Below are 27,399 nucleotides of genomic sequence, written 5' to 3'. Positions count from 1 at the left end.
AATGTTCATGCCTCATTCGATTCGTTTAAAACAGAATCCAACATACACTGTGCATGGTGAGATAAGCTCGGCTATTTTCACGAGCACCTGCTGTTTCTGCCCCACATGGCAATGCCACGTTATCATGCCACATATTGTTGACCATGGTCTTGAAGGTTCTTATCCTTCTCATTGCAGAGCCTTTTTAAGAAAAAATGATAAACCTTTACTTTTTTCCAAGTAAAGGAACAAAATCACAAGACAAAAATTGATGTTTCCTTCTTTTAGCATTAGCTAGACCTTTGAGAAAACTCAAACCTTTTGTTTGCCATCTAAACTTGTCCTAAGCAGATGTGTAACCTTCCTCTCTTACTCATACTTCTAGCCATTCTTCATTCTCATTCTTCTGACATATGTGGCTTTAAGAAAAATATCTCCAATCTTATTCCCTTCCCCAAGACAAAACTTACCTACTTTAATCAAGTTTCCCCAATAAATGTTTCTAAGTTAAAAAATTAAGAAAAAAAAAGATGCAGAAAGAATTAAATTCAAAGGAGGAAAAGAAAAGAATATTATGTAGGAAATACAGAATTCTTAATCATCTTAAATGAAAATTGAATAAGAAGTACATTACAGAAAGAAAATGGTATATAAGAAAAATTTCAGACAGGATTTCCCCACTGCAAGCATGTTAGTTTCTCTTTATTCACCCATATTAAAGGGTTTGTGCACAACATCTTGAAATAAGATAAAAACATTGACAGATTAATTAATGCTTTACTCTGTAATGCACAGTAGCATTCGGCTCAGTAACCACGTAAAAATCAAACACACACTCAGCAAGCAACTACTTATCTTTTGTTCCATTGGGATAGAAACTTTTTATTTAACTCTGATGTGTCAAATAGGAAAAGAAACCCAGAAGCAAGATAAAATGAATCATCTCTCAAAAAAGAAAAGCAAAGATCATTTAAGTACATTCGGACTTCAGTAAAACTAATGAAGAGGAAATAGTTGTAAAGCAGGCCAGGTTTTAGAGATGGAAAAATAAAACAACTACAGAAAATAATCTTGATGGGATGTGATCCACAAAGAAAAAAAATGAAAACAATGTCTTTCTCTGAAGAGAGGCAGCAAGCATTAAAGAAGAAACCAGAACAGTAGGATTCCAGCTAGCTGAAGTAGCAGCAGAGAGCACAGATCCAATTTCTTTTTTCTAGCTCTACTGTTCAAAGGTGTGGAGGGAGAGGGGAAGGGAAGAATGCAGGGGGGGAGACAGAGAGAGGAAGAGAGAGAGAGAGAGAGAGAGAGAGAGATACCTGTCAGTCAGTTCATAGTTAAACAAACCCCCACCGCAACAGATAGTGCTAACAAGAAATACGCAATGATAGGACTTTATCACTGCTACCAAGGAGGTGATACCTGTTTGGGAAATTGATATGGACACAAATAATACAATCCGAGGTAGACACTGAAGCAATCCTCATGAGCGTTGTATGGGGCAAAAGAAGAAGAAAAGGTCATGTCTACCCAGAGTCAACAGAGCAGGCTTCAAAGAAGTGTTCAGATATCAGCTGGACCCCAAGGAAGGGCAGGACTGGAGTCAACCCAGGTCACAAGGAGCACGTGATGAGAAACAGAGATGAGATTTGGGGGGTTAGTGAATATGACCGTTCGGACAGAGTTCTCTGGATTGCTGTAGAGGGATAAAATTAAAGTAGGTAAGTTTTGGCTGGACCGTGACATCTCAAGTCCATCAGTAGAAAGGGGAAGTTCTGATTAAAATGAAAACTACCTCCTGGCCAGTGGTGTTCATCAAGGTCAGCGGTGGATCTTTTCTCATGAGCGTTTTTCGGATTCATCGCATGTGTGCTCGGTTGGAGGAGCCTTTGATATCTGAAAGTGCCAGTCTCGAAAAATGCCACTAATGTCTCTCCCTAATGAAACTTAACTATGGCACAAACATTGTCTAAATTTAGAATGCCAAATAAACCCACCTTCACGGGAGCAGACTAAGCCTCCTCCTTTGTAATGCTCCATTACAGGTTGGCAAAATGATCAAAGAAGCTGCCGGGAAAAGCAATCTGAAGAGGGTGACGCTGGAGCTTGGTGGAAAGAGCCCCTGCATTGTGTTTGCCGACGCCGACTGTGAGTGAAAGCCACTCTTAACTTTTCACCCCTCACCTTGGTGTCCCGTAATGCCGTACGGAGAACCTGAAGTTTACAAAAGGGTTTGCCCCTAATGTCAAAATGTAAGGCATTAATGAGAATCTAGAATTACTCGTGAAAGTCTCTCAAACTGTCCTAAAGCACAACACCTAGATAAGTCTAACACAGACACTCTTTCCTCGTGATTTGGAAGAGTTTGCTATTTCCTCAGCTGAACTCCAGGCAAACAAACTGTTTTGCACTTAGGAGCCATGGTGTATTCTTAATGAAGTCTATGCCTTTAAATATTAGCATTGGGTTAGGCATGGTGAAATTGTACTGGGACCAGCTAGGGAGACAGTAAATTTCACATTTGTCCTTTCCCTTCGCTCTGGGTCATACACACATTAAATGAAATGGCCAGGGGAAAATGACGCCTATTATTCGAGGAATTTCTCCCTCTCTTTCTCTTCCTAGCAAGTGTAGTCAAATTTACATATATTCAATCTCCAATCATGATCTGACTCCACTATACAATATCCCAGGTTCATTCTCAGTATATTACCGAGTAAAATCCCATAGTTATTTTCTAAATGGATGTCAACTAGCAGAAATAGGTTGTCAAGCATTCATCTAGCTCTTTCTTTAGCAGTTGAGGTATGTGGCAATGAACAAAAATGGCTGAATGTGGTCATAACTGAAGCTTTTCAGACCACGCTACCTTATTATATAGTCTACAAACGAGATTCCTGATTTTTACCAAACCTTCCTGTGAACTGTTTCCACTACAACGTAAGTAGGTGTGGTTAGTTCACAAAAGAAATACAACAGCACTCGACTGACATATGTTCAATTAAGTTTTCAGCATTTAAAAAATTAAAATGCAGAGAAAACTTTCTTCAGGTTGTTTAGGACTTAATAATGACGCAACCTTTTCCTCCCTTTCAAGACCCATTCTACCATCTCAAATACATAGGGAAGAAGAGCTTATAGGCATATATGAAATAATACAGTATATTTTAAATAAAGTTGGAGAATGTTTTTTCTGGACCAGGGTTGTAAAGCTTGGTGAATGATTCTGAATATTAATTTTTTTTCAGAAATAACACTTTTCTTATTGATCAGGGTGTCTAAAAATATTTTTAAGTTATTTAATGCAATTGATAGTTCATATTTTCTTTGTCATGTAGTTAAAACTTGGAGCCTGAAATATTCATAGTCACCTAACTAAGTATAAATGGAGATATTTATAAAAATCGTTTGCAGGGGGATTGGATCTGGTGACACTTTCTATATTCTTGGTAATACCTACATCCAAATTGTAATAATAACCACAATTCTTTTTAGATTCAATGTTCTTTGCTATCATTTCCATATCACAGAGAGGATTAGAAAGGGTAATTTGTCACCTGGATGATAAGAGGTGGGATGTATTGAATTTATGTCTGATTCTGCAACTCATAAGTTTTCCACAGCACCATATTGCCTCTGACACATATGTACAAAAATATGTAACCTTTAGAAAATAACTCTTCTTCAATGTGAGTGTCTTCTTTGCAGTGGATAATGCCATTGAATTTTCCCACCATGGATTATTCTACCACCAAGGCCAGTGTTGCATAGCTGCATCTAGACTCTTTGTGGAAGAATCAATTTATGATGAGTTTGTTCGAAGGAGTGTTGAACGGGCTAAAAAATACGTTCTTGGAAATCCTCTGACCCCAGGAGTCAGTCAAGGCCCTCAAGTGAGTATAAAATGGAAGGAATAGCTTTCACAGAGGACAAGAATAAAGTGCCCTCTTTAGGCTTACTTATTACTGAATAAGATTATTTCCTTGCCACAGATCTTCCTAGGTGACAATACTGTATCAGTTTGGTATTTAACAAAAATAAATAAATAAATAAATACAGCGCCCGATTTAAAGAAAGCATCCTTTCTTGTGTGTTGCCCACTCTTCATGTCTTGAAACAGTTTAGAAGCATGTTGGAAATGAAAGATGTGAGGAGAAACAACAAATGCTGTAGGCTTCTTGTTTTTCTCCACCCGCACACCTCTTGATTCCTGTATGTGGTCTCCGTCCACTTTGGAAGTTTGTATACAGTCCTATCATTTATATCTTCCTCTGAGTCAGTCCTTTTTCTCAGTTTACATCTCACAGATGTGGGCAGGAAGCATACCTCTAAACTCTCTTCAGTCTTCAGTTACTCTGATTGGCCTTCTAATGGTGGCCTGGGTGTCCTAGAAGGTCCTGAGTTCCTGGCTCTGTGACAAACTTCTCATTTTAGGTGGAGAACCCTAGTTCTCCAACAACCCTAGGCTTCCCAGTTTTTTCTGTCTTCTTAGACCCATTATCAACATGAGAGTCTTGTTCTTGCCCAAAAGCTATCTTTGCCCTTTCCTTCCTTCCTGTTCATTGTCTGTTATGCAAGCTCCTGGATCTTTGGTTCTAAATTTACTCCAACCCTCTGGGACCTTGATGTAGAGCAGTGGTTCTCAGTTGGGAAAGGGGGTGTTTCTACTGGTATCTAGTAGAGGGTAGAGGCCAGAGATGTTATAAAACATCTTACAATGCAACAGGCGAGCCCCACAACTAAGAGTTCTCTGCCATAAAATGCCAATAAGGCTGCTGTTTAGAAATCCTTCTCTAGACTGTAGACATTAAGCTTAGAGTCTCTATTCTTTCACACTAAAAATTATACACTGTTCCATGCTGTTGATTTGAAGCAAACACTAATCTTAACTTACTAAACCAAAAATAAATGTGGTTTACCAAAATAGTGAATTTACTGGGATAAGTACCTGGCAAAGCCAAAAGGAACAAGGAGGATATGATACCTGACCTCATGGAGTTTACAGTCTGGAAAGGTTAAAAGGATGTTTTGGGTTCTTCTGCTCATGCAAGATAGCCAAGTAGGAAAATCTTAGGATTTAGACAATGCCAGGTATTGAAACCTAAAAGCCCTAAAATAACTCAGCTGGCAAATGAAGTAATACATTGATTTATCTCAGTCACATGTGTTTTGTTTTTATCTTTGAGTTAATGAGTACATAGAAGTAATTGATGATTTTGCTCATATTAGGTAAGTTTTCAAATGGATGCCAAGACATATAATAAATTTGATTTTGATTTGGTCCCCAATTCTAAAAGAAGGATGGGATTCTAAGTTTTCAGTTTGATTATTTCTCTCTATAAATGACTACCTATCTATGTAAAAGTAAAGCATTTTTCCCATTTGATGTATTGATAGATAGATGATAGATAGATAGATCCAAAGAGGAACAGGGAAGGAAAGAAAGGGGAAATGAAGAGAACAGAATATGTAAGATACTTAATATTAAACATTGTTGGGCAATACACTCTCCCATTGGGGGATCCGTGCAATTCAACCAGAGGCTCAAAAATTGATCTAGAATACCTCATTCTTCCTAAGAGAAGGGAGTTAAAATAGACTTTAAGAAAATTCCTATTCATAGAATCTTAAGTAAACAGTGATCTAACTGCTTAATATGAGGCCTTAATCTCTATAAGCAAATAGATTTTCATCGCAAGTTTTACTGAGTAAATAGCATAAGTAGATTTTTGAGAAGACTGAAAAGGCCTTGAAACTTCTTCACCCTTAAAAATATCTGTTGTTATAAGACAAAACTTACAGAAAGAGACATTTGTGCACTAAGTACATTTATAGATACAAGTATATGTAAATACATATTACATATACACACACACATATATATATATGTGTACATATATATGTGTGTATTATATATACATATATATAAATTTCTTAATGGGTAAAGTGATTTTCCAGTCTGATTTCACAGACCAAAATGTGCCTTTTTCAACACCTGGAAATATCTATGTTTTCATTTGAGAAAGAAGTAATGATACCAATATTAAATGTTGTCACATTATCAGCACAGTTGCATTTGTCTTAATGCGGAGAGATGGGCTTTGGAAATAGAGGTTGGATTTAAAATCTAACCCCCCTGAGGCTCTGTTTTCTCATCTGTAAAATGGAAGTAGTAACACCAATCTTGTGGGGTCATTGTGCAGTGAAATGCAATAATCTATATAAAGCATCTATCTAAGTGCCTGGTTCACAGTACATGCTCAATGTCTGTTAAATAAGTGAGAATTGCAGTCTCCCATTTACAACTGTGGTGACAATTATTATCACAGATCAATAACTCCATATATCTGCTCTCATTGCTTTTGTTGATCTATGGTTTCCAAATAAGTTGAAGGATGTGTCCGTGTCATTTCCCCCTTTTTCTTCTTTCTCAGCCCACGAACCCTAAGGAATGAAAGAATTTGCGCATTCAAACACATCAAAATGTATACTTTGAGGCTATTACAACGCCATGCCCTATTACATTTCAGACTAGCCCATGAGCTAACGGCCCATCGCACAGTAGAGAGCCCCTGCTACATCCTAGCATTATTGAGAAGTTCCTGAGGGCCAAAAGGAGAGCCAAATTCAGATATGGCCAGTCTGAAACCTTCTGAGGAAGATTAGTATGTATGGTGAATCAAAATCAGCGGGACTCAACTGAGTATGTTCCTAAGTATAACTGAAAACTTCCCTCATTAGGCCTAGCTCTAATGCAACATGCCCAATCTTTCCTGTGCATTTGAATTACCAGAGGATCTCGTTAAAAAGGCCAATTCTGACGCAGTAGGTCTTGGGTGAGGCCTGAGAAATGCATTTTCGCCACCAAGTAATGCTAAAGTTGCTGGTTAGAGAACCACATTGTCAGTAGCCAGACAGTAAAAGATGAATTCCTATATTTTTAGAGGTTATTGACCATCGAAGTCTTCCAATAGTCAAATCCTTTCAGTCTTTACCTCCCAGTGCATAAGCTAGACTAGCACGGTCACCAAGTACCCACTGTGGTCATAGGCAGGGAAAGGTTATGGCTTAGGGCCATAACAATCACGATTGTTTTGAGGCCACAGTCAAGTGAATATTTTGGAATAGGCCAGGGAAGCTTTGCACGGAGACACAAGGATGCTTGGTTATTTGCTGACAAACCAGAATATTTTCACCAGGCAGAACTAACAGCACCACTTAGTCTGGCTGTAGAAGGTATTATGCAGCAATTTAAATATCAAACCAACATTTCTTAAACCAACCCTACGACTTCCTTAATTTGCTGGAAATGAAGGAACATTTTCTTTGGAGACTATTCAATTAAATATCGTGCACTACGGAGGATTGAGCAACGTCGTACCGAATATCGTGCCAGATTTTAGAAAACCGTTTCTGGTTTCAGATAGCACGTAATCTAATTGGACATAGGAGCTGGTTTGTGTGGTCAGAGGTCTTTGAAACCTTTTTCTGGGATTTAGAAGATGGGGGAGATTGCAGGGTAAAAGATGATGAAGAGCAACACTTTTTAAGTAGTGAGAAAAGACAAGTTGAGCTAGCAAGAGGGTCCCCCCCCACTTGACTCCTGGATCTTCAATCGTTTTCCTTTAAAAATTTATAATAGGGGCGCCTGGGTGGCGCAGTCGGTTAAGCGTCCGACTTCAGCCAGGTCACGATCTCACGGTCCGTGAGTTCGAGCCCCTCGTCAGGCTCTGGGCTGATGGCTCGGAGCCTGGAGCCTGTTTCCGATTCTGTGTCTCCCTCTCTCTCTGCCCCTCCCCCGTTCATGCTCTGTCTCTCTCTGTCCCAAAAATAAATTAAAAAAAAAATTTATAATAATGCTTGCTTATTTTTGAGAGAGAGAGAAGGGAAGGGGCAGAGAGAGAGGAAGACACAGAATCCGAAGCAGGCTCCAGGCTCCGAGCTGTCAGCACAGATACGGGGGGCTCTAACTCACGAACCGTGAGATCATGACCTGAGCCGAAGTCATGACCTGAGCTGAAGTCGTGACCTGAGCTGAAATCGGATGCTTAACCGACTGAGCCAGGCAGGCGCCCTTAATCTTTTTCCTTTAAAACTAAACCTTAACCTGCTGAGAGGGACCTGAACTGAAGAGGATGACCAGACTGTGGTCAGCATGGATCTGGCCAGAGGAGATAGGAATGAGGAGAACCAAAGAGAGGTCTAGGGATCGGCAAAGTCCCAAAACATCTGCTTGCCAATTGCCATATTTAATTAAACGCATTCCCAAAGTTCTTTTTTCCTTTTACTCTTTATTTCACTTTGGACTACAGTAGTCAAGTAAGTATGTTTGACTATGAACAGGCATTTTTCCAGGGTAAATACGTAAATAATGTAAATAAATAACACTTGTTTGCAGTGATCATGTGCTTTTCTTATGTAACTATAAAACAGATACTAAATACAAATATTTATCTTTAAGTGTGCTTTCCAGAAAAGTCAGGAGAATAGACACAGAATTAATCTGAGCCTCTGTCAGCTATTTTGATAGGATATTTGACTTCATAACAATATTCGAGCATTTTGAAGCCCTCATTAACAGGCTGGGTGATGTATTACTTCCATAAACTTGCTTTCTTAATTCATTCACTTATTTTCCGCTCCGTATGATATTTTTCAAATAGATTGACAAGGAACAATATGAAAAAATACTTGACCTCATTGAGAGTGGGAAGAAAGAAGGGGCCAAACTGGAATGCGGTGGAGGCCCCTGGGGGAATAAAGGCTACTTCATCCAGCCCACGGTTTTCTCTAATGTTACAGACGAGATGCGCATCGCCAAAGAGGAGGTAAATGCTTTCATCCTGCTCGAACAGATGAATAGGCCGGGACTCAACTGGCAACCTTTGTTGCCAGGTTTTCTCTACGTGTGTGGGTACAAAGTGTCCCTTTAAAATTCTCGGTTCTTTGAACATCGTTATTGGTTTGCATGTAACTATCCATTTCTGTTACCGATAAACGTTTATTTGTGATCAAGACTCAAAATAGTAAGGGAGTCATGAGCCTGGCCAAGAGTTTCCAGCCAAGGGCAGATCAGGATGCTTAATAACTTCTAGGTGATTCTTCCACAGCCTGAGAGATGAAGAAAACTTCATCTTCATTGTTCCTTTTTCTCCTCTGGAAATAATATATTTGAAGATTATTGGATTGATTATTAATGATTATTATTACATGATATGAAGGATTTTTTAGATTTTTTTAAGTTTATTTATTTATTTAGAGAGAGAAAGAGTGAGAGAGTTTGGAGGGGCAGAAAGAGAGAATCTCAAGCAGGCTTTGCACTGCCACCACAGACCCAGACACGGGGTTCGAACTCACGAACCATGAGATCATGACCTGAGTCAAAAGTTGGACACTTAACCGACTGAGCCACCCAGGTGCCCCAGATAGGCAGGATTTTTTTTTTTTTTTTAATGAAGGCACTTAATTGTGATATGCACTGGGTGTTATAGGTAAGTGATGAACATTAAATTCTACTCCTGAAACTAATATACAGTATACTTTAGCTAGAATTAAAAAAAAAAAATACTTGAAACAAAATTAAGCCTCTTATTTTGAGGTAATTGTAGATTCAACTGCTGTTATGAGAAATGATGCAGACGGGTCCCATGTGCTTTTTACCCTGTCTCCTTCAAATGGGAACATCTTGCACAACTATAGCATAACATTACAGCAGGTATGTTGACGTGGAAACAGGCAAAACACCGAATGTCTCCTCACCACATAAATCCTTCATGTTTCCTTTCGAGTCAAATCCATGTGCCTCCTACACCACACTATCCTTCACCCTAGGTGTTCCCTTAACCACTTATCTGTTCTCCATTTCTATTACTTTGTTGTTTCAAGAATTTTACATAAATAGATTCATTCTCCATGCAACCTTTCAGGGTTGGCTTTTTTGGTTTTTTTCTCACTCCGCTTAACTTTCTACAGATTCAACTACGTCATTGCATGTAAGGATAGTTTGTTCTTTTTTACTGCAGAGTGGTACTCTGTTGTATGGATGTACCACCATTTAACCATTCACCTACAGAAGAACGTGTGGATTGTTTTCCATTTGGGGCTACTATGAATAACGCTGCTATAAACATGGGTGTGCATGTTTTTGTAAGAACCTAAGTCTTCCTTTCTCTGGGATGAATGCCCAGGAGTACAATTACTGGGCCGTATGGTAGACGGAAGTTTTAAAGAAACTGGCAAACTGGTTTCCAGAGTGGCTGAACACTTTCACGTTCCCATTAGCAATGTATGAGCGACTCAGTTTCCCTGCACCTTCGCTCACATTAATGTTGCGATTGTTTTTGATTTTAGCTGTTTAGCACTATGTTGAATAAGAGTAGCAAGAGCGGACACCTTTGCTTTGTTCTCTATCAAGGGGGAAAAGCATTCAGTCTTTGCCATTGAATGTGATGTTAGCTGTGAGATTTTCGTAAATGCCCTTAATCAGGTTTGGGAAGTGCCTTTCTTCTAATTTGTTGAGAGCAAAAGGAGAATGGTTTTGTCAAATGCTTTTTCTGTGTTAACTGAGATGATTATGCGGTATTTTTTTTCTTCATTCTACCAATGTGGTGTATTATATTAATTGATTTTTGAATAATGAACCAGCCGTACATCTCTGGAATGAATCTCACTTGGTAATGGTGTGTAATTCTTTGTATGTATTGCTGAATACTATTTGTTAATACTTTTTAAGAACCTTTGCTGTGGTTGATATTTGTCTTTAGTCTGAGGGATATTGGTCTATAGTTTTGTTTGTTTTAATAATAAGAACCATTTAGTGATTACTTATTATATGCCAGATATAGTGCTAAGTGACTTATCAGCACCAATATAAAACATAAATATGTTCCTATGAAATATATTAAATATAAATATTTTATTTATATCATCAATACATATTTATATTTATGACATTTGTATTCATTTTTTATAAAGTTTAGTGTATATAAATATATTTTTATAAATAAATATAAAATATTTACTAGAATATAAAATATTCTCATTTCATTCTCACATCAACCTTTTAAGAGGAGTATTATTATATTCTTTTCTTTAGTCTTTTCTTCCCAGAAACAAATGCTCTCTTTTATTATTTTCACCTATTTAGAGTGGTAGTATTTTTCTAATAAAAACCTCAGGGCATTTATAAGGTGTAAATTCCTATGTTACATTTTTATGACTGGTTATTAAATAAAATTAAACATAATGTTTCAGTCCAAGAATTTTCCTAAGTAATGACATGGTAGTTGTTTTCAGCATCTACACATTATACCTATTTTATTACCCCTATGAATATAACATGTCAAACTTTTTTGAACCTTTTTGTATTGTTATGTGTTCTGTGTCTTGAGTTCGCCTTTGATCCACAGACTCAACTATGATTTGGGATTCTTGTCCTAAATAGTAAATGAAAAACCTAAGTTCTGGAGCAGAAAGGGGTAGGTCACATGGCTAGCTAAAGGCAGCTTAGGAGTACAGCCGATTCTCATGACCCCCGTTCCCCGCTCTTTCTACTGTGACCTACTTTTGCTCATACCAACTTCATTATCCATCCAATTCCACTTAACCAGACATTGTAGAACCCCATGGAGCATGTGGGAAACTTCCTGCTAAAAGGTGATAGAATGTTAATGTTACAAGGAACATTATGAATGATTTAAGCCAAAAGTCAAATTTATAAATGACGTAATTAAGATGCAAAGAGCTTAGGTGACTTCTTACTGTTACAGAATTGTAGATAGCTTCCTCAAACTAGAAGGATCTCTTAAGCCCACCTCTCCAAACTCCACTATGTCCATCCGTTTGCTCCTGACTAATGGCCAGCCAGTGTCTCTTTAAACAAATCCATCCATGGGTAACTCATTATTTCTTAGGCTTTTCCATGTTTAGACAATGCTAAGCATTAGAAAGTTCTGCTTCTGGCGGCCTACGAATCCCTCCTCTTATGTTCTATCTATTGGCCTCATATCTGCATCCTGCCCTTTTCCACATAAAAGCCATCCGTGTAATCGAAAACAATGTTCGTCCCCTACATTACTCCTTACCTTCCCTATGTTCTTGGCCCTGTTTTCAGCTCTTACACTTCGTAATTTTCCTAGACAAATATATTTCAGCTAAATATTTTGTGAGCACAAACCAATTGACATCAAGAAGATATTATCCAGAGATATGATATGTAACTAGGAAAGGCTAATTTGCACTTGGGAATTATGAATAATCTACCTCATGGAGAGAGGGGTTTTAGCAGATCCAGAGATAGATTCATTGACCTTGGGCTACGAAGGTGTTACACAATATGCACTACAGCAGCAAGGCCCTGCCAACTCAAACACACTGAATCAGAATCTTTTCATTCAATGAACTTGTATTTCATGTTTGTTATACAATAGAGAATCTGGGAGAGTTATTTTCTCTACCCCCCAAAATGCTATCAAGGAAGAGGGGAAGTGCAGAATCAGATTTGCAAACGGTAAATAAATAGGAAAAATAAACCATAACAAAACAGATGGATACGGATAACCAAACAGTTTCTCCACGTCAATTCAGCCCTCCACTGATTTTTTGCATTTATTTGCATATAATTTTTGCGTGTGTTGACAAATATTTGTCTTATTAGAGCTGCCGTTCTTGCATACCATGGGAAAGAACAAAGAAAAACACCATTCAATCCAGGATGCATTTATTGTGTCCCTATAATATACATAGTAGAGTAGCTTTGCTTGTTTCAAAGAAGACTTGAGCCACGTGCTGTACTCAATTAAAATTATGTAAGATATTAACATACTTATTACAGTCGCTGCTATATATCTGGTTCCCAGGTTACGGTATTATAATTAGATTCACAGCCTTAGGATTTGCACTCAGCCTCTGTGGAATGGTAGCCCCCAACTCCCAATACTTAGGTCAGTGATGAACACTGATTTTTGCCTCCCCTGATTTCCATTTCCCAGAAAATTCTCATAATACTCCGAAGGACCCCTCTTCCTTTAGTTTTAATATATGCTTTATAGAAACATAATACAGGAGCTTAAGTTTTAAGAGAAAACTCAGTCGCTTTTCTCCCATCTGGGGAGGAGACAAAGAATAAGTTGACTTTGGGCTGAGCTAACTAGAGAATCCAGCAAAAGTGAAAGAGTAGTTTAGGCTTGAATGAGCAAACTGTGATTTTTGTTTCCTATCCTGTGATTATGGTCATCGTTAATGAAACCATGTTTTGGTTAGTGGTTGAAGGTTTAAGCTCTTTCAGTAATAGACTTTTGGTTTGGTATATGTGAGTTGCATAAGATTTGGCCGAAGAGTAGGAACTGAACAAAAATTCATGTTGTTTCACCTAATTTGACTGATTGTGAAAAGATTTAAGTCCAATAGATTTCAGTTGACGGTACACTGATAGCTAAGACAAATAATTATAATTATCATCCATTGTTGCTTTACTCATTTATCCAGTAGAACAAGTATTGGTTTCTTGGGTTTACTGTTTAGGTAGTGATTTGGATGATGAAGAAAACAAGAGAGAGAATATAACACATTCCTAAAGGTAAAAGAAACTCAAAGTTAATAACTTTCTACACAATGGTAAGTCTTGGAAGTCTAATTCCAACACCAAGAAAATAAATATTGCCTTATTTATCTGTGCTCCATTTTGTTCCAAAGGGAATTTAACCCATGACCATTGCCTGTCCTAACCTGCCAACCCAGGACCTACCATTTTGATTCCTAAATTTTAAAATACAAAATAAAATCTTGATCTGGGATAGTTTGTAGGGGAATAAAACTACAATACCATGTAAAACATTTAGTTTTAACCTGCCACTCTGATTTATTTCATTCATTTTCTTTTTACGGTATAGATATTTGGACCAGTGCAGCAAATCATGAAATTTAAATCTTTAGATGAAGTGATCAAGAGAGCAAACAATACCCTTTATGGCTTATCAGCAGGGATCTTTACCAAAGATGTGGATAAAGCCATAACAGTCTCCTCCGCTCTGCAGGCTGGGACAGTGTGGTAAGTCAAATCTACATCATCTTGCCTTTTCACTGGTAAGTGCGCTAACATGTTACTTTGAAAGTTTTGTTTCTTTATTTACTTGTTTATTTTTGAGGTATTCACATTATATTAGTTTCAGGCATACGACACAATAATTTGATATTTGTATCCACTGCAAAGTGATCACCACAATAACCTAGTTATCATCAGTCACTATACAAAATTAAATTTTTTGTGTGTGGTGAGAACTTTTAAGATTTACTGTGTTGACAACTTTATCAAATATACAATACAAAGTTATGAACTAGAGTTGCCATGTTGTATATCATATCCCCATGAATTATTTATTTTATGCCTGGAAGTTTGTACATCTTGACCCCCCTTCACATATATCTTCCACGCCCCAAACCCCTCCCCTTCTGGCAACCACCAGTATCTATAAGTCTTCTTTTGTTTGGATTTTTTAAAATTCCAAATGTAAGTGAAGTCTTACATTTGTTTTTTCTCAGATTTATTTTACTTAGTATAATACCTTCAAGGTCCATCCGTGTTGTCACCAATGGCACGATCCCCTTTTTTATGGCTAAGTAGTACTCCATTTTATATACGTATGCATCTTTATCCAGTCACCTGTTGACAGGGACTTAGGTTGTTTCTATATCTTAGCTATTGCAAATAATGTTGCAATGAACATAGGGGCACATACATCTTTTCAAACTAGTATTTTTATTTTCTTTAGATAAATACCCGGAAGTAGAGTTGCTGGATCATATGGTAGTTCTATTTTCAATCTTTTGAGGAATCTCTATGCTGTTTTCCATAGTGGCTCCACCAATTCATATCCCCACCAAAAGCGCAAGAGAGTTCCCTTTTCTTCACATCCTCACCAATACTGTTATTTCTTATCGTTTTTGAAACTAGTCATTCTAACAGGTGTGAGGCGATATCTCCAGTGGTTTTGATTTGCATTTCCCTGATAATTAGTGATGTTGAGCCTCTTTTCATGTGTCTGTTGTCCATCTACATACCTTCTTTGGAAAAATGTCTATTTAGATCATCTCCCCATTTTTTTTACTGGACTGTTTGGTTTTTGATTGTTTGTTGTATGAGTTCTTTATGTGTTTTGGATGTCAATCTCTTATTAGATAGATGATTTCAAAATACTTTCTCCCATTCAGTGGCCTGTCTTTCATTTTGTTTCCTTTCATTTGGTTTCCTTTGCGACGCTTGAGTCTTTTATGTTGCTGTAGTCCCCACTTGTTTACTTTCACTTTTGTTGACTTCGCTTGTAGAGTCAGATTCAAAAATTTATTGCCTAGACTGAAGTAGCTTACTGATTATGTTTTTTTTCTAATATTTTATGGTTTCAAGTCTTAATTTAAGTCTTTAATTTATTTTGAGTTATTTTTTGTGTATGGTGCCCAACAGTGGCCTAGAGCCAGTATTTTGCATGTATTTCTCAACAACACTGATTGAAGAGACTGTCCTTTTCCCATTGTCCGTTCTTGCCTCATTTGCGATAAATCAATTCAGTATACATGCATGGGCTTATTTGGGGGTTTTCTATTCTGTTCCATTGATCTGTGTGTCTGTTTTTACGCCAATACCATACTGGTTTTTTTTTTTTTTCAATGTTTATTCATTTTTGAGACAGAGAGAGACAGAGCATGAACGGGGGAGGGGCAGAGAGAGAGGGAGACACAGAATCAGAAGCAGGCTCCAGGCTCTGAGCCATCAGCCCAGAGCCCGACGCGGGGCTCGAACTCACGGACCGCGAGATTGTGACCTGAGCTGAAGTCAGATGCCCAACCGACTGAGCCACTCAGGCGCCCCAATACCATACTGTTTTAATTATTATTGCTTTGTAGTATAGTTTGAAATTGAGGAGACTAATGTCTCCAGATTTGTTTTTCTTTTTCAAGATTGCTTTGGCTTTTAAGGATCTTTTGTGGTTCCACACAAATTTTAGAATTGTTTGTTCTGTATCTGTGAAAAATGTCATGGACATGTTGACAGGAATTGTATTAAATCTGTAGATCGCTTATGGGAGTATGGACATTTTAACAATAGTAATTCTTACAATTCATGAGCACAAAATATCTTTCCATTTATTTATGTCTTCTATTTCTTTCATCAGGGTTTTATAGTTTTCAGTACACAGGTCTTTTACTTCTTTAGTTAAATTTCTTCCTAGGTATTTTTCTTTATCATACAATTATAAATGGTATTTTTTCTTAATTTCTCTTTTTGATACTTCATTTTTAATGTATAGAAACGCAACTGATTTTTGTAGAGTCTTTTCTTGAAGTCTATAAGGTTTTCGATGTATAAAATCATGTCATCTGCAAGTAGTGACAGTTTTACTTCTTCCTTTCCTATTTGGATAGCTTTTCTTTCCTTTTCTTCCTAATCACTCTGGTAAGGGCTTCCAATATTATGTTGAAGAAAAGTGATAAGAGTGGATATCCTTGTCTTGTTCTTGATCTTAAAGGAAAAACTTTCAGCTTTTCACCGTTGAGTATGATGTTAGCTGTGGGTTTGTCATATATGGCTTTTATCACATTGAGCTATATTCCCTCTATCCTCACTTTTTGAGAGTTTTTATCATTAATGGATGTTGAATTTTGTCAAAATTTTTATGCATCTATTGAGCTTATCATATGATTTTTACCCTACATTTTGTTAATGTGGTGTATCATGATGATTGATTGGCAGATATTGAACCATCCTTGCATCCCTGGAATAAATCCCACTTGATCATGGTGTATGATTCTTTTAATGCTAATGCAAACGTTGAATTTGGTTTGCTAATAGTTTGTTGGAGATTTTGCATCTATGTTCATCAGGGATATTGGCCTATAATTTTCTATTCGTTTTTTTTGTTTGTTTGTTTGTTTTTTTTGGTGGTGTCCTTGTCTGGGTTTGGTGTCAGGGTAGTGGTGGCCTAATGAAATAGTTTGTCTTTAAGTTTTTGAAAGAGTTTGAGAATGATAGATATTAAATCTTTGAAAGTATTGTAGAATTCACCAGTAAAGTCGTCTGGTCCTGAAATACGTTTATTGGGAATTTTTTAAAAACTGATTTAATTTCCTCATTAATAATTGGTCTATTCAGATTTTCTATTCTTCATGATTCAATCCTGAAAAACTCTGATGTATATTTTTTGGAATTTATGTATTTCTTCTAAGTAGTCCAATTTATTGGTGTATAATTCATGGTATTTTCTTACGATCTTTTTTATTTCTGTGGTACTGGATGTAACTTTTCTTCTTTCATTTCTGATTTTATTTTTTAAATCTCTCTCTTTTGCTCTTGGTGAGTCTAGGTAAAATTTATCAATTGGTTTATCTTTTTTTTTTTTAATTTTTTTTTAATGTTTATTTATTTTTGAGACAGAGAGAGACAGAGCATGAACGGGGGAGGGTCAGAGAGAGGGAGACACAGAATCCGAAACAGGCTCCAGGCTCTGAGCTGTCAGCACAGAGCCGGACGCGGGGCTCGAACTCACAGACCGTGAGATCGTGACCTGAGCCGAAGTCGGCCACTTAACCGACTGAGCCACCCAGGCGCCCCAGTCAATTGGTTTATCTTTTTAAAGAACATGCTCTTGGGGCACCTGCATGGCTCAGTCAGTTAAGCATCTGACTCTTAATTTTGGCTCAGGTCAAGATCTCACAGTCCTGATTTCAAGCCCAACTTGGGGCTCTGCACTAAGGGTGGAGCCTGTTTGGGATTCCGCACCCCATCCTCCCTCATCCCCTTCCCCACTCTCACACACAGACTCTCTCTCTCTCTCTCTCAAAATAAATAAATAAACGTTTTTAAAAAAATAACATGCTCTTAATTTTATAGATCTTTTCTACCATTTTTCCAGTCTCTATTTCATTTATTTCCACTATGATCTTTATTATTTCCTTCCTTCTACCAACTTTAGGCTTCATTTTTCCTTTTTTTTTTTTTTTTTTTGGTTTCTTTAAGTGTAAAGTTAGGTTATTTATGTATGCATCCATGGAAAAAGGTAAGTTCAGGATGCTCTTATACTACTGTTTTGAGTTGCCCCTAACTTGAATTTTTTCAGACTTTGATTTTTTTTCCTAGACTCACATGTCCTATTAGACAAGCAATTGCTGCCTTAAAAACCAACCAAACCAAAACAAACAAAACAATACAAAACAAAATAATAACAAAAATCAAATTTGTTTAAAAAATTTTTAAAAAATTTTTAAAAACCTGCTATATTAGAAGAACTTTGGAAGGGTATTTTCTGTCTGGCCTCCTAAATAGCTCCCCTAAAATATTTCATTGTCTGGCTAATATCGTATAAGTGTTACTAATTTCTAGGTAGTTGGCACTATGCTATACACAAAGGAGATGAAAGTTCTGCTTTCATCAAGTTAATTAAGTGCTAGGACAATATTTATTCAATGTCCCTATGTCAGAAAACATTTAATTCTTATTTCAGTTTCTTTTTCTAAGATTATTAGAAATGTCTGAAGGTCTTAATTTGGGAAAATATAGTGAGTTTTGAGGAACGTGTCTATTCCTTTTTAACTGATTTATACCCATTTTGAGAGAAAAAGAGAGAGAGAGCTGCACAAGCGGGAGAGGGAAAGAGAGAGAGAGAGAGGGAGAGAGAGAGAGAGAAACACAGAATCCGAAGCAGGCTCCAGGCTCTGAGCTGTCAGCACAGAGCCAGACGCAGGGCTCAAACCCGTGGACCGTGAGATCATGACCTGAGCTGAAGTCGGATGCTTACCCAACTAACCCACCCAGGCGCCCTGTGATTTATATTATATCTTTATTTATATCTCCGAATTTTACACTTTAAGCCTATGCCTCACAAACTGTTACACTTCTTTCCAGCCCCCAATCTCTGGACGGCTTTGTTGGTAATTCCCCCCTCCCCAAACCTCACTTTGTTCCCTCAGTCTTGTCAACATTCAAAGTTTATTTTCTTTCCTGATGATAAGTCACATCTACTCAGGTTAAAAATCCACTGGACATTGAAAGGTATTTATCTTTAAGAGACAGCCAAGCAGTCCTTGCCTCTCTCTGTAGCTCTGAAATCTTTTTTCCTAATCAAAGAGAATCACCATTAATTAATACACTCTATGCTAGGCATTATTCTGCATTCCTTATGTTCATTATCTCGTTTCACCTTATAATAACTGTGCAATTGTTAATCTGTGTAATTTGTGTAATTTGTCAATGAAAAAACTGAAGTTTAGTGAAGTTCAGTCATTGATCAAAGCTAACACAATAAATGGCAGCCGAGATGCAGACCTATTTCAAGACTCTAAAGTAGTGATTCTCAACCCAGCTGTACATTAGTCATCTGGGGAGCTTTAAAAATAATAAACTGATTCGGCATAGGGTGGTGCGCATAAAATCCATCAGTTATATCAATCTCTGCGATTCAATATGGATTTTTATTTAAAGAGTATTTTTCAAAGCTCCCATGTGATTCTAGGACTGGGACTAGGACTGAGAAATTGCTCAAAAAGCCTGATTCTTTTTATAATGGGATGTTTTCTTTCAGAGGCTTAAAGTCAAGCAATAATCAGTCAGGATAGTGATTAAAGTGGGATTTTCCTACGATAAAATTATTTGTAGGATTCAGCATTCCTAATGCATGTATGTATATTATCTCCAGTCACTAAAACCTTACTCAGTACCAACCATTCTAAGAAGCATATTTGATCCATCATCTAACTTATACCTTGAAATAACCCAATTAAATATTGTCACTTCCGTTGTACAGAGAGAAAGCCAGACACCTTTCCCAGTGCCAACTAGGTACTAAGGGGCAAAGCCAGGATTCGTGGGCTTGGAACCTCCCTTCTTTATAACAAGAAAGGACTGTGGAAGGAGAACCAATTGGCCAGGCTGATTGTTTTGAACTTGCAGTGTTCTCCAACTGGATATTTCTTAGTTCTCCATTTACTTAAACTAAAATAGTTTCATTTCCAGTATAGGGTCAAAAGACTAAACTCATTTTCGGCACCTTTCAACAAAGACAAGTTTCAGGTTTTTGACTTCGGAATGCTATACGCCTGCTGGATCAAGAAGCTTAGGACATCATTCTGCCCAGTGGCATGGAAATCCCCAGTCGGGAATTCCTCTGCTATTAAAACAGAGGCATATTCTTACCGCTAGTTATTCTAGAGCATAATTCAAGTTCTGGCATTGTCCCAGACATAGTTTCCACATGGTGTATTCAAGATAACTACTGAATCCCAGGATTGCTGGGATTTTACCCATAATTTCAGAGTAGGGATCTTATTTTGCAGTTTAAAGGGCAATTAAACAAAACTGAGACAAGTTGTCTTTTGAAAGCATACATTTTTTTAAGGAACTATGCTCCAGAAGGAGAGACCTGGATAAGAATCTGTAGTCCAGTGAGAATATGGAGCTCTGGGAATCGGGATTGTAAATGCTTTACTGAGGAAATTTGTGGATATTATTTCAGGATCAAATTAATAACCAAACTTCATGCGTAATACAATGTATTTAGAAGTCACGTTGTTTGCCTATTATAATAACATCAAAGGAGAGGAAATACTTTAAAAATATTGTTTCTCCTTTAAATAATATATTTTTCCTCTTATATATAATGAGAATCATATAGGTAATTAAATTTTGCTGTTGACTTTGGCCACCAGGAAATTTAAACAAATTGTTCATGTCCTGCGAGACTACATTCTAACCTTTCCTCCTTGTCTTGACTTTCTACTGTAACTTTTTTTTTAATTCTAATAATTCATGTTTTTGTAACTATATTTGTTCATACAAACATCTTTAAACATTTTATGAAATACGGCAAGGAAAAGACAAATTAATAGTGAAATCCAACTCCTGCCAAGGCCTATTGTATGAAAGCAATTAATGAAAAAAGGAAACTGAAGAATGTGATACATGTTACAATTGCAAAAGATAACTGATTCTAGCCTGTTAAGTACACAGTCCTCAAGAGAATTATAAAGGTTATGAATATAGGCAGTAAAGAATATCCACCCACCAAACTCCATTCTCTGGCAAACCATATCCTTTCTCCTATGCTATGTTGGCTATCCTATTATCATTCAAAATGGCTCTCTACACACAGAGCTGTACCATTCTATTTCTTTCTAGGCAGTACTTATCTATATACTTATACTTCTGCATCCTAATTTATAGTACTGCTTTTTTGTTAAATAACAATGAGTATGTAACATTGAAATTAACAAGGTTGTTAAAGAGCTTTCTGAATTTCTAAAATTCCAAATTTAGGAGTTATTTCGTAGGTTATGTATGATCTACATATACTTCTTTTTTTCCTCAGGGTGAATTGCTATAGCGTGGTATCTGCCCAGTGCCCCTTTGGTGGTTTCAAGATGTCTGGAAATGGAAGAGAACTGTAAGAACCACTTTCTATTAAGACAAATGTTTACCTTGATAAAAATGGTTGTCACTCAATGGAATTAATCCATAGTTGCTATTTGAATTAAAACCTACCTCTGTTCTTCCCTGGAAATTCCTACTGTCAAATAGCTTTTAAAAGCTGGATTTAGCCCATGAGTGCAAAAAAGTGATGGTATAGGGGAAATATAACATATTAAGCTCCTACTATTCATAAGGGACCATGCTAAGCACTTTACCTTAGTTATTGAAATAATGCCAAGTTTTACGATTTCTTCCTGTATATAAGAATGTAATCCATCTGGGAAACATTTCCACAAAGGAGGCAAAAACTACAAATTGGTGACTGTAAGAAGTGTGATTATAAGAACACTCCAGTCATTTAAATATGCCTCTTAAACAAGTAAATCATGTGACTTTATCTCAAAAAGCTTTTCAGCGTAAGAAGAGTGATTCTCACGTGTTGAAATATTTTTGATGTGGAATCTAAAATTTTAAATTACCTCAATTAATTATCTTTTTGTACTAAAATATAAGCTGAAAGGGAAATTTAACTAAGGAAAACATGTTTTATAGTCATGACTATGCTCAGAATATATATACAAAATCATTTACAAGCCTTTAGTTGCTTTAGAAACCTGGGTGTATAGACTTTTTATAATGTGCATATACACGTGTATACACAGAAAGGGGTGACAAAATGTTGGGTTGATTTTATTCAAACAATTCTAACCATTTTATTTCTTAAACACTTCTGGTATTTATCAACACATTTTAAAAGTCATGAGGCAAAAAGACACATCATATACAAACCCTATGGAATCAAACATAGTTAAAGCTGTTCATTCTGTAAATAGCAAGAGCAAATGAGTCTCAGTTTCTAAAGGTCATGAATGCATTAGGTAGCCATCTACTTTGTCATTTGAATAAATCAGTGAAATTGAAATGACGCAATCTCCTTGGAGAACCAATAAAAAAGAAGGATGATAAAATGATCCATCCTTCTCCTCAATACACATTTGTTAAGTACTTGCCCAGGAGCCCCAGAAACATGATACCACATCCCATCCTCCACATAATTGTGGTGGCAGGAGGAATATGTCAAAAGATAAGTAGTGCAAAATAACCTATACACAACATGAAGTAAATAGTCATAAACTGTGAGTTCATAAGTCATGAGGTAGAAAAGTAGATAAAATGCAGAGCACACAGCACTGAAGGACAGAAAACCTGGGCACCACCAGAATATAACATCCGTGGCATGGCTCTATCTTCCACAATTTTCATCCATCAGGTAAAATCAACAATTGTGGGTGGGGATAGGAGTGTGAGAATGATGTAGAAGGTCTACGAGCTCCTTTCCATACTTAAGATTCTATAGTATTAACCCCTGTGATAACTCAGTGGATAAGAACTTACTGGCAGTTGACCCTACAGAAAATACAGGACTCGATCTAGGGCAGGAAACAAATGTAGGATGTCAGTAAGCAGAGAAGAGAGCATTCTTGAACACAACGTTACATGTGACACGTGGAGGGGTTTGTGAATTTGGATGGCTGGCGAGGATTTGTGGAGTTGGGGAGTATGATACCAGAGTTAAGTAGGATACAGATTAAGAAGTCTTGGCTTACATTTCATTAGTAGAGCAGTGAAAAGCCATGGCTATCTGTAGAATGGCGTTGGGGAGGTGGAATGACAAAGGATCAACATATAAAGGGAGCATGGCCCAGTAGAGGAAGCTTAATTGGACACTAAGCGACCTGCACTTGTATCCCAACCCCACCTTTTGCTGGCCATGCAGCCTGTTTCACGTTGTCCAACTTTGGAGCCTCCATTTCCTCTTATTCAAAATGGCGATGTTAGCAAGCCTCTTGAGATAGTCGTTTGAGAGTGAAATGACACACCCTGTGCCTGTTCGCCAGCATTCTGTCACAAGGTGAGGACTTGGCAAATGGTTCCTTCCTTCCCTGGTTTCTTTTCTTTACAGTATTCATTATTAGAGAGTGCCTTGGCAGAACTACTTTGTACAAAAAGCTGTAACAAAGGTTAGATTATTTTGAAGGGCGGAGTTCGTGGCTGGCCCAGCTACCTAAGACATTTCCCTAGGAATATTGAAGATAAAATGATCAAAGGGGACAAAATAACTAAGAAGGACCAAATAGGTCAATTTTGTTGATTATAGTTTGGTCCAACTTTATGGTTGAGGCATACAGAAATCAAATAAGGGAGGGCATGGAATGTCAGAATTAAACTTCAGTAATTTCTTAAAATTCTGGGAAATGAATACAGATAATTCCTTTTTACATCTGTATAAATATAAAGAAAAGAGTCAGTCTATAATTTTTTCCTTCAAAAATTCCAGTTGAGGATGCTGTTAATTTCTACTTGAAACCAAATTTGGTGAACTTAATAAACAAGTCATTTGCTACAAGATGTTTAAAGAGAATTACTGAAGCAATAACCTCACATGACTCCTAAGGGCTCAGTTACAATTTATCCTCAAAGATAGGAAGGTATAATTGATCAGTTGGGAACAAATTCCTTAGAGAGCCAGAAATAGTGGTACACAGACCTCAGTGTGGTGGTAATACAAAGCGCCCAAACCAGGGTTTGGGTCTCAGATCATGGTGCTGGCCCTGCAATGAGTCAAATGGTAGAAATTCCTTCCTGTGTGTAATTGTACTAATTTTCACTTCAGTTAACATAAGTCACTTGAGACTTTACTAGTATATCATTGCAAACTCCATTGGTTCTCAACACCTCACAAGCTCTTTCTTTCCTCCTGTCCCTTGGAGAAAAGGGGAGCATGAAATTGTTGTGAACTACTGAACTTACAAACCAAGCTCGCAGGAATATTTTTTGTTTGATTATGTTCACCAAGTCAGTCTAACAAACATTACCTCTGTGCTTACTTAAGTAGTGCCAGGCTCAGTTCTGGGTACAGAGTGAAAAAAACAAACAAACAAACAAAAAAAAACAGATGTAGCTTATTTACTAGTACCTTATTACTACAGTGTGGACCTTGGGTGAGAAGCAAGGTTATCATGTGTAAGTTTGTTGGAAATACTACTACTGAAACAGAATCAGCATTTTAATAAGGTCCCAGGTGATTGGTACATTGAGGAATTTAGCACAAAACTAGTAGCTCATAGACTGGCAAGATAATGAGAAATGCAAACAGATATAAAAACATAATTTTTAGATATTAAGACAGGAATGTCTATGCATTGGAATACTCCGGAGTGGGACTTAGTTCAACCTGCGTATGACAGTAATGACACTTAGTACTCTCCTGAGAGTTTCAAGTGTCTCTGTAACAAAATACAATGGAAAGCCTATTGGCAGAAATCATGGGTTAATTTATCTAACTTTGTGAGATAAAATACTTACTAAAATATTATCCCTTAATGGGTTTCAGACAACTGAGGCTAAGCCCTTTAATTACTTTGAAGAACATGTTCATTGAAGCTTTTAGAAGGTATTTTCAGAAGCTTAATTGCCCAGGAAAATAATCAGTGTAAGAAGATTAGGTTACCCAAGAGAAAAAGATGTCTTCTACATACCTGTCTACCTCACCAGAAGGGAGGGGTAGAAAAGGATCAAGATCATTTTCTTCTGCAAGCCTGCATGTGCCTGAGTGTTCTAATTTTAAGAGTGTTCCTATGTACATGCGATGTAGTCCTATCATCAAAATAATCCAGAGAATAAGGAAGCTCAATGCTTTTCGTTATTTCTTCAACAGAGGGTAAATCACAGTTTCCAAAATGGGTAGGAACTCTCAATGAACCCAATAATAGGATACCAGGGTCCTAATTGATTAACTCAGGTTAATTCTTGGTCATTTGGTTTGGATTTAAGAGTTATAGAAGCAAATGGCAGTGGTTGTCTGAATAGAAAAACCCCAAACCCACAAGCAGCCCAAAGGTCTGAAATTGGGCCAATGAACCCTGTCTTCTCTCCCTTCAAAACAAAACAGAAAGAAAGAAGAAAGAAAGAAAGAAAGAAAGAAAGAAAGAAAGAAAGAAGAGAGGGAGGAAGGGAGGAAGGGAGGAAGGAAGGAAGGAAGGAAGGAAGGAAGGGAGGGAGGAAGAAAAACTGTAACAATAAAAGTCAGGATTTGTTTTGTTTTCCCAAAAGTCAAGAGATACTGTTAATACTACTGCTAGAAAATATTTTGTGTCAAACCGTATCAGGGCACTTTAGAATGAAAATAGAAGTCTGGCCATTTTTTGGCCCCTCATCACTTCCAGGCCAATCACACACAGTAAAAACACTAAGCTAAGCTGTACTTGAATTTACAGTTTTACTCCACTACTCAAGTGATTGTATATTACTACTTCTCCTCTTGTACTAATATGTCTTGTTTATTTGAACCTAAACTAGAAATGATACAATTCTTCTTGGACTGAACCGTCTTTTTTCGTGTGGTGACTATTTGTTTATAGTCAAATAGAACAATGTCAAAGCTGGACAATTTCTGTGCAAATCAACAGAATGTACATGGTCATTTAAAATACAAAAAAAAAAAAAAATTGAAAATTTGCCCCACAAGGGGATTTATGTGAGACCAGATATCTTATGGGTGGCTGGCTGGCTACTATTTGAAATGCTTCTGTACACAGAAAATATTTTCCATTGTCCCTAACCAGATAGGCAAGAACAAATTTGTACCAAATCATGGACTAGTACAATTGTACTGCTGTGCTAAATTCTGTGGGTTTTCCCCCTGTCTAGGGGAGAATATGGTCTCCACGAATACACAGAGGTCAAGACGGTCACAATGAAAATTTCTCAGAAGAACTCATAAAGAAACTACAAGCGTGGAGCAAAGAATCCTCGGTGGATAAGCATCTCCTCCAGTCGCTAATATATCGTAGTGGGTTTTAAATATAAAACTGTTCTTTTCTTGATTTTGTTTTAAAACGTAAGCTAAACATATTAGCATTAAGATTATACATAGAACACTTGACATGTAGCTTATTCTGAAAGAATCCTTTTTCTTCTGATATGTGACCCCCCAAGTCCTATTGGTAATAAAAAGGATGGATTTGAGGCAAGATCTCTCTAAGCTCTGTGATAGTTACGTGCTTCTCTTTGTAGCTACTTGTCCGGAATAATCATGTTATAGAAGAGGACCAGTTGCCATGTAGCTTCTTTCTCTAATGACCCCTTAAAGTCCTCAACACACCCTTGAACTGCAGAGTAGATGTGTTCTGTTCCCAATAGTTTTGACGTCACTGGAGTTTGTTGAAATGTTTCCTAGAATGTCATGTCTGCTTGTCAAATGAAGTCCTGCTTGAAATACTTAGCTGTAATCTAAACGTAAAGCTTAATAAAAACAACCTTGCATGATTTTTGTCAAGTTTGGATTTTTTAAGTAGAAGTTTTGGTTATGGGGATTTACTACTCTCCCTGTCATTCAAAAGCAATGTTAAATTGGGCACAAATATGTATTTAAGAAGAAAAGTCAAAACCACTCATTCTCAAATAGGTAAAGAAAGAGATTTTCTTTTCCAGAGGAATTCTTGAAATCAATAGTAAACATTTAAAGTAGGTGGCTTCCGTCTTTCAGCAAGTATTTATTCAGTTTGTAGATAGTTCTGTGCACTACATTAGGTATTATTGAAAAAAAAAAACAGGTGAATTGTGGATGTTTCATTACCTCAAAATGCTTTGATTTAATGGGAACAAAAACGCCATACAGCAAAAAAATTTTTTTAGTGATGGGGCATAGAAAGGGAATGAGAATTGAAGGAAACTAAAGAGCGTGATAATAATGTACCAATGGGGTAGAGATGACCTTTAACTGAGGGAATTGGGAAGAACCTCATGGAAGAAATTTAACAGGATATGAACCTGAATAATGAGCAGATTTGCAGTGAATAAAGAGGAAAGAGGCTCCATATCATACTTTCTCTCAGGGCATATTCCATTGGAAAAAATGGAAAAATTCTATATCACATTTTCCTCTCCTGGAGTTTCAAATTGCACGT

The 27,399-nt window shown here is 37.1% G+C and overlaps 1 protein-coding gene across 1 annotated transcript in view; it reads left to right on the top strand.

Moving 5' to 3' along the window:
• The window catches only part of ALDH1A1 (aldehyde dehydrogenase 1 family member A1), a 58,871-nt gene extending 32,112 nt beyond the window's left edge, over positions 1–26,759 (top strand). Inside the window, exons 8-13 of the mRNA XM_030293935.1 lie at positions 2,025–2,127; positions 3,688–3,872; positions 8,643–8,807; positions 13,869–14,026; positions 21,330–21,404; positions 26,141–26,759. Coding sequence (XP_030149795.1) covers positions 2,025–2,127; positions 3,688–3,872; positions 8,643–8,807; positions 13,869–14,026; positions 21,330–21,404; positions 26,141–26,213 — 759 coding nt within the window. The 3' untranslated portion in view covers positions 26,214–26,759. The remainder of the gene's footprint in view (positions 1–2,024; positions 2,128–3,687; positions 3,873–8,642; positions 8,808–13,868; positions 14,027–21,329; positions 21,405–26,140) is intronic.
• The last annotated feature ends 640 nt before the right edge of the window (positions 26,760–27,399 follow it).

The sequence above is a fragment of the Lynx canadensis genome, chromosome D4 (assembly GCF_007474595.2).
Source record: "Lynx canadensis isolate LIC74 chromosome D4, mLynCan4.pri.v2, whole genome shotgun sequence".
NCBI lineage: Eukaryota > Metazoa > Chordata > Mammalia > Carnivora > Felidae > Lynx > Lynx canadensis.
The sequence above is the reverse complement of the archived record's forward strand: the minus strand, read 5'-3'. Positions and strand labels throughout refer to the sequence as shown.